The sequence below is a fragment of the Mandrillus leucophaeus genome, unplaced genomic scaffold (genome assembly GCF_000951045.1).
Source record: "Mandrillus leucophaeus isolate KB7577 unplaced genomic scaffold, Mleu.le_1.0 Scaffold246, whole genome shotgun sequence".
Classification (NCBI taxonomy): Eukaryota; Metazoa; Chordata; class Mammalia; order Primates; family Cercopithecidae; genus Mandrillus; species Mandrillus leucophaeus.
Window position 1 is genome coordinate 264,173 of NW_012102543.1, and position 8,129 is coordinate 272,301.

The 8,129-nt window shown below is 43.7% G+C and overlaps 1 protein-coding gene across 1 annotated transcript in view; it reads left to right on the plus strand.

The window, feature by feature from the left end:
• The window catches only part of HEATR4 (HEAT repeat containing 4), a 55,675-nt gene extending 52,708 nt beyond the window's left edge, over positions 1-2,967 (plus strand). The window contains exon 17 of the mRNA XM_011983152.1: positions 2,624-2,967. Within this exon, the coding sequence (XP_011838542.1) occupies positions 2,624-2,782 (159 nt within the window). The 3' untranslated portion in view covers positions 2,783-2,967. The remainder of the gene's footprint in view (positions 1-2,623) is intronic.
• The last annotated feature ends 5,162 nt before the right edge of the window (positions 2,968-8,129 follow it).

Consider the following 8,129-nt stretch of genomic DNA (forward strand, 5'->3'; position numbering starts at 1 on the left):
AAAAATAAATAAATAAATAAATAAATAAATAAAATAAAATAAAATAAAATTTGTAAGCTCTTCTTTAAAATTAAAAATATTACATCTTAAAAAAAACCGCTCACATTTCCTTTATGAAGTAACTTCCACACAGATTTTTATCCTAATATTCAATTGTGCTTGAAAGTATTTATTTTTCAGCATCACATCTGCAACAAAAATCTGTATTTAAATTGAGGTTTGGGGCATGATGGTACATGTAGTTTTAGCTACATGTGAGGCCAGAGACAGGAGGATCACTTGAGCCCAGGAGTTTAAGGTTATAGTGAGCTATGATCGTGCCTGTGAATAGGTACTAGCTACTGCACTCTGGCAGCTGGGGCAACATAGTAAAAAACAAAAAAACAAACAAAAAACACTTGATGTAAAAAATGAAGGTTTAAAATGTATTTTCCATGACTAGAAGACTGTCTATATTTCTTTCAGGTAATCGTTACAATTATTATTAGTATACTTTATGTTTCAATTTTCCATACATAAATCAGAAATATTAACCCACACTCCCTTGGGAAACAATTTTATTAACTAGAGTACAGTGCTATGTGCAATTCCTGTTATATTTAGTCTTACAGATTCCACACATTTCCAAAGTTTTTACCACTCCCTTCACTGAAGTTGTTCTATACATTTGTTTCTCTTGCTACATACAGTTCGTATTCCTTCCTAGATCCCCTTACTTCCTAAATTATTATTATTATTAATTTTTGCCTACATTTACTCTGGCTGGGTGGGGTGACTCATGCCTGCAATCCCAGCACTGTGGGAGGCTGAGGTGGGTGGATCACCTGAGGGTCAGGAGTTCGAGACCAGCCTGGCCAACATGGTGAAACCCCATCTCTACTAAAAATACAAAAACTAGCTGGGCATGGTGGTGCGTGCCTGTAATCCCAGCTACTTGGGTTGCTGAGGCATTTAAAAGAAGCTTGAATTTGGGAGGCAGAGGTTACAGTGAGCCGAGATTGCACCATTGCACTCTAGCCTGGGTGACAAGAGTGAAACTCTGTCTCAAAAAATAAGGTTCACTCTTCGTGCTGTAAAGTTCTATGTGTTTTAACAAATGAATAATGTCATGTATCCATCAGATATTATACAGAATATTCAGAATAGTTTCAACACTTTAAAAAGTCTCCTCTGCTTCCCTTTTTTTTTTTTTGAATGGAGTCTCTAAGTCTGGCTCTGTCGCCCAGGCTGGAGTGCAGTGGCACAGTCTTGGCTCACTGCAGTCTCCGCTTCCTAGGTTCAAGTGATTCTCCTGCCTCAGCCTTCCAAGTAGCTGGGATTACAGGCACCTGCACCATGTCCATCTAATTTTTGTATTTTTAGTAGAGATGGGGTTTCACCATGTTGGCCAGGCTGGTCTTGAACTCCCGACCTCAAGTGATCTGCCTGCCTCAGCCTCCCAAAGTGCTAGGATTACAGGTGTGAGCCACCGTGCCCAGTCAATTATTCATTTTTTAAGTAATGAAAAACAAGATAAATAATACATTGGTTTTATTACTTAACTGGTAATGCAATATAATATATAACTGAAATTATAACTTATTAGTGAAGTAAAGAATATTATAAGAGATACTGTGTTCCTTCTACAAATGTGTGAGTGGACATATATCAAACTCTGGTGTTAGACTTTTATTTTGATTTTTTAATGGGCAGCTTTTAAAGCCAAAGTAGGCTCAGAGAGACTCCCCTGGTGTTAGACTTTTGAGATTAATTAAAGAATAATCTCTGGGCGTGGTGGCTCATGCCTGTAATCCCAGCACTTTGGGAAGCCGAGGCAGGCAGATCACGAGGCCGGGAGTTCAAGACCAGCCTGACCAACATGGTGAAACCCTGTTTCTACTAAAAATACAAAAAAATTAGCGGGGCGTGGCCAGGCATGGTGGCTCACGCCTGTAATCCCAGCACATTGGCAGGCCGAGGCCGGCGGATCACCTGAGGTCAGGAGTTCCAGACCAGTCTGGCCAACATGGAGAAACCCCATCTCTACTAAAAATACAAAATTAGCAGAGTGTGGTGGCCCATGCCTGTAATCCCAGCTACTTGGGAGGCTGAGGCAGGAGAATCCCTTGAACTTTGGGGGCAGAGGTTGAGGTGAGCTGAGATCCTGCCATTGCACTCCAGCCTGGGCAACAAGAGCGAAACTCCGACTCAAAAAAAAAAAAAAAAAGAACACAAAAGAAAAGAAAGAAAGAAAAAAGGCCGGGCACGGTGGCTCACACCTGTAATCTCAGCACTCTGGGAGGCTGAGGTGGGAGCATCACATGAGGCCAGGAGTTTGAGACCAGCCTGGCCAACATGGTGAAACCCCGTCTCTACTAAAAATACAAAAATTAGCTGGGCGTGGTGGCGGGCGCCTGTAATCCCAGCTGCTTCAGAGGCTGAGGCAAGAGAATCACTTGAACCCGGGAGTCGGAGGTTGCAGTGAGCCAAGATTGCACCACTGAACTCCAGCCTGGGCAACAGAGTAGGACTCTGTCTCAAAAAAAAGGAGACATACTATGGCCAAAGACGCCTTCACTTCGTCTCTGTCACTCACATGAGACACGTTTGGCATATGCACTCATGTTTGCATGTTTCTCTGCAGCCTGTGAAGCCCCGCACACCAAATCCCTGGATACAAAGTTCAGTCCCAGGCCTAACCACACGAAGCAGAGTTCGTTCATCACTTGTCAAAGATCTACGCACCTCTCGGGAGAAAAGGATTGCTGTGGGACCATTTAGATCGGACTACCCAGCTGTTTAGCTGGGTAAATTCTCAGAGAGAACATTTTTTTCCACATTTTTTTCTAGAGAACATTTTCTCTAAGCTGAACACTTCTCTTACTTCAAGATGCAGGAAGCAGTGGACCTCGTCACGCTGGGTCTTTTTAATTGATACTGTACAATCTTGTTGTCACTATGTTTATAAAGAAAAATTGTTTAACAGTAGACCTCATGTCTTAATGTGCACTATTTACACGGAAGGTTAAAGAAAATTGACATCACATTAGACGACAAAGCATATTTTTCCACGCCCCAGAAAGGTCATGTACTAAATATGGGTCAGAATTCCAAATCTTTCTAAAGCGGAAGGATCCAGCGTCTTTTGCAGGCAGTACAAATTGCCCTCTGAAACACAAATTAGGGCTGGGAACTATGGCTTATGCCTGTAATCCCAGCACTCTGAGAGGCCAAGCAAGGTGGCTGAATCACATGAGGCCAGGAGTTTGAAACCATCCTGGCCAACATGATGAAACCTCGTTTCTACTAAAAATACAAAAAAATTAGCTGAGTGTGGTGGCACACACCTGTAATCCCAGCTACTAGGTAGGCTGAGGAAGGAGAATAGCTTGAACGCAGGAGGCGGTGTTTGCAGTGAGCCAAGATTGCGCCACAGCATTCCAGCCTGGATGACAGAATGAGATTCTGTCTCAAAAAATAATAAAATAAAATCCAAACTAGAATCCCATTTGTCTAGGAAAGAAACAGCTTAGGTGACTTTTTAAATCTACCAGTCTAGTCTTGTTCTAGATTAGGTTCTTTAACTGTAGTCCACAGAGCAATGTGGAAGCCATGTCAGGAAACTATTACAAAAAAACCAGACCAGCATAATCATTTCCCCCTTTGTGTGGGTGGGTGTGAATGCATCTCTACTCCTGGGAAACAACTCCACAGTTTCACAAGGCTGATTAGCAATTCTCATGAGCCTCAATGTACTTAATATTTGAAATACTCAGGCGAATCATAGAACAGCTGTAAACTGAATCTATATCATAAGATGGGATTCTGTAAGAGCACATGATACCCAAAAATTGCCATGGATGAGGAAAGACCCAGATTTCCAAATAGTGTGAATCCAGCTTCCTTTCCTAAATACTGATTGCTGTTTACACCCTAAAATGTTTGAGATATTCATTAATGAAAATAAAGACAACGTGAACCTCTCCCCTTTTTTCTTCCCCTAATCACATCCTCTCTTCCCATGGCACTGTTACTGTGAAAAATATAAAGTCAAGGCCGGGCATGGTGGCTTACGCCTGTAATCCCAGCACTTTGGGAGGCCGAGGCAGGTGGATCACCTGAGGTCAGGATTTCGAGACCAGCCTGGCCAACATACTGAAACCTCGTCTCTACTAAAAATACAAAAATTAGCGGGGCGTGGTGGCAGGCACCTGTAATCCCAGCTACTTGGGAGGCTGAGGCAGGAGAATAACTTGAACCTGGGAGGCGGAGGTTGCAGTGAGCCGAGATCCTGACACTGCGCTCTGGCCTGAGAGACAGAGTAAGACTCCACCGTCTCAGTATATATATATATATATATATAGAGAGAGAGAGAGAGAGAGAGAGAGAGAGAGAGAGAACGCGAGCGCAATATTTTCTCCTATAAATTCCTAACTGCTATGAAACACAGTGCAGGGAATCTTTGGGAATATGAGTTAACTTCGTAATAGAAACTCTTCCCTTTCCTTGGCTCATGTAACCCATGGAATGAGTTACTTTCCCTCTAAGTGAAATACTAATCTAAAAAGCACTATCACATGGATCAAAGTTACTTCCTCATCCAACCTGAGGATTCTGGGATCTGGCTACTATGAGACATTCAAGACAATGAATAATTCTGTATGAGCACTTTCTCAGCCCCTCTATCTTTGAATTTGCCATTTCATAGTGAAAGGACTTTATTGTGCACTCTTCGCTTTGCTGGCAAGAGCAAGGGAGCCTAACTGAACCCTTCAGTCAGTCAGCCAGCAAGACCATACAGAGGGTCTGTTAGGCCATCAGCACTGTGGGAGACGGAGCAGCAGCAGAAGAAATGGCCCTTGTCCTCGAGGAATTTACAAGGGGTTTTAGAAGACAGACACACAAGAACCTTTCAAAGACAATATGCTTAATTTAGTGAGAATTGTGTGGTACACAGCAGATGTGCTGTAGGAGTTCAGGGAAGGAGGGCAGAAGTCGTCATGGAGACATGCGAATTTGCGTTGGATCTGAGAGGGCACAAGATTTAGGCAGAGAGGAGTAGGGAAGACCTTCCAGGTAAAGGGAGGGAAGGGAGAAAAGGCTGGGGGAAGGAAGGAGCTCAACAAGAGTCCATGACAGCTCCTTTCCCCTCTCCTGTTTTCACAGTAGTTCGCAAGTTTCTTCACCACAGAGAGGCAGGCATCTGCTCTCTTTACCATCACGGTTTTGTTTTTTTGTGTTTTTGTTTTTGTTTTTGAGACGGGTTGTCACTCTGTTGCCCATGCTGAAGTGTGGTAGTGAGATCTCGGCTCACTACAACCTCAATCTCCTGGGCTCAAGTGACCCTCCCACCTCAACCTCCTCAGTAGATGGGACCACAGGCATGCACCACAATGCCTGGCTAATTTTTATATTTTTTGTAGAGATGGGGTCTTGCTATGTTGCCTAGGTCAGTCCCAAATTCCTGGCTCAAGTGATCTGCCCTCCCAATGTGCTGGAACAACAGGCATGAGCCACTGTGCCCCGCCATGTTTCTGTTAATTTTTTTTTTTTTTTTTTTTGAGGTGGAGTCTTGCTCTGTTGTCCAGTCTGGAGTCAGGGTGGCATGATCTTAGTTCACTGCAACCTCCGCCTCCCAGGTTCAAGCGATTCTCCTGCCCCAGCCTCCCAAGTAGCTGGGATTATAGGCACATACCACCATGCCCAGAAAATTTTTTGTATTTTTAGTAGAGACAGGGTTTAACCATGATAGCCAAGCTGGTTTCGAACTCCTGACCTCAAGTGAATCTCCACCTGCCTTGGCCTCCCAAAGTGCTAGGATTATAGGCATGAACTACCACGCCCAGCCTTGTTAATCTATTAACAAAATGTAATGAGAAAATACTCCAGAAGTTCCACAAATCCTTTATAAAGGGCCCTACTTGTCCTTCCTAGCTGAGGCATTTACAGGCGATTCTCACTTCTCACAAAGATAAATGTGTCAGGTGTTTCCTTTTCATTGCTCCTTTTGTCATCTTTCCTCTACCTTGCTTCTGCCACACTCATTAACTCCACTGGTTGATTAGACAAGGGACTGATCCCTATCCTGCCATAAAAGAAAGCTTCTGTTTGGGCCAGCATGTGGGAGAAACATGCCGACTTTCCTTTAGTCAGGATCTAGATAAATTTTTCATTTTTCAATCAAGATTCATGTTTCCATTGGTTTACACGTTCCATCTAAGTTACCATCCCCCTCGTGAACCACGTCAGCCAGACCAACAGCAAAGTGGGGGTTGTGGGTCAGAAGGAAAGCACCTCTATTAGAATTTCCTCTCCCCCACCTGTCCCATGGTTTCTTTCTTTCTTTCTTTCTTTTTTTTTAAGAGACAGAGTTTCTTGCTCTTTCATCCAGACTGGAGTACAGTGTTGCGACCTAGGCTCACTGCAAACTCTGCCTCTGGTTTTCAAGTGATTCTCGTGCCTCAGCCTCCTGAATAGCTGGGATTACAGGTGTGAGCCACCACACCCAGCTAATATTAATTTTTTTTAGTAAAGATGGAGTTTCACTATGTTAGCCAAGCTGGTCTCAAACTCCTGGCCTCAAGTGATCCACCTGCCTCAGCCTCCCAAAGTGCTGGGATTACGGGCATGAGCCACCGCACCCGGCCTTCCCATCATTTTTTGATGGGCTATATTGTCAGCAAACATTTACCAGATACATAATTAGTAGTCACCATGGATATGCCAGCAAATATCACGTGCTTTTTCTGACTTTGGGAATTTGTTGTCTAATTGGATAAAATGGGCTTTTCTTGTTGGAGGCAGCAACAGAGCCTTTCAGAGGTCAAGAGCAATCTGGTTACTCCTTTATTTATTTATTTTTTTGAGACGGAGTCTTTGTTCCCCAGGCTGGAGTGCAGTGGCGCGATCTCGGCTCACTGCAAGCTCCACCTCCCGGGTTCATGCCATTCTTCTGCCTAGCTGGGACTACAGGCGCCCACCACCACACCCGGCTAATTTTTTGTATTTTTGTAGTAGAGACAGGGTTTCACCGTGTTAACCAGGGTGGTCTCGATCTTCTGACCTCGTGATCCGCCCACCTCAACCTCCTAAAGTGCTGGGATTATAGGCGTGAGCCACCGCGCCTGGCCTGGTTACTCTTTTTTGAGACCCTAGTTATAATTTTAAAAATGAAGTGCCAAAACTGAATTTTAAAAAGTTTTGGTAGATTTTTAATGTGTATGCTTAAGGTTTTTTTGTTTGTTTTTGAGACAGAGTCGTATTGTGTCGCCCAGGCTGGAGTACAGTGGCACAATCTTGGCTCACTGCAACCTCCACCTCCCAGGTTCAAGCCATTCTCCTGCCTCAGCCTCCTGAGTAGCTGGGATTACAGATACCCACCACCATGCCCAGCTAATTTTTGTATTTTCAGTGTAGATGGGTTTTGCCATGTTGGTCAGGCTGGTCTCAAACTCCTGACCTCAAGTAATCCACTCGCTTCAGCCTTCCAAAGTGCTGAGATTACAGGCGTGAGCCACTGCACCCAGGCAAGTTATTTTTTTTTTAAACACAAACAATTACAATGAGTTTCTTTTGAAATAATGTTAAAAAAATCGAAATTTACATGAATGCATGAATGTGTATAGCAACAGAGGGAGACCCCCATCTCTACAAAACATAAAAAATACCAGCCTGAGCAACATGGCAAAACCCCATCTCTACAAAAAATACAAAGATAGCTGGGCATGGTGGCATGTGCCTCTGGTCCTAGCTGAGCCCAGGAGTTCAAGGCTACAGTGAGCTATTATCATGCCATTGCATTCCAGCCTAGGCAACAAAGCAAGACCTTGTCTTAAAAAAAAGAATCTGGAGAGAGGATCAGGCAGTTAGTGCCTTCATTAGACCACACTATCCCATCAACACCAAACTGTTGTTTAGAGGGCTTCAGCTCACAGCACCATGCAATTCCCTAATGCTTCTGAGTTTGAGACTCCCCCACGCAGAAACTAAGTGGAGCACATCAGACTTCCAAAAGCCTCTGCAAAGCAATGTGGTATTGCGGGAAAATGGTAGACGCAAGTTCAAGTTACCTACTGCTAATAATAAATGTGTGAGTTTGTGCAACTTACTTTATCCTTCTGACTTTTACTTTCATCAATTGCAAAATGAGA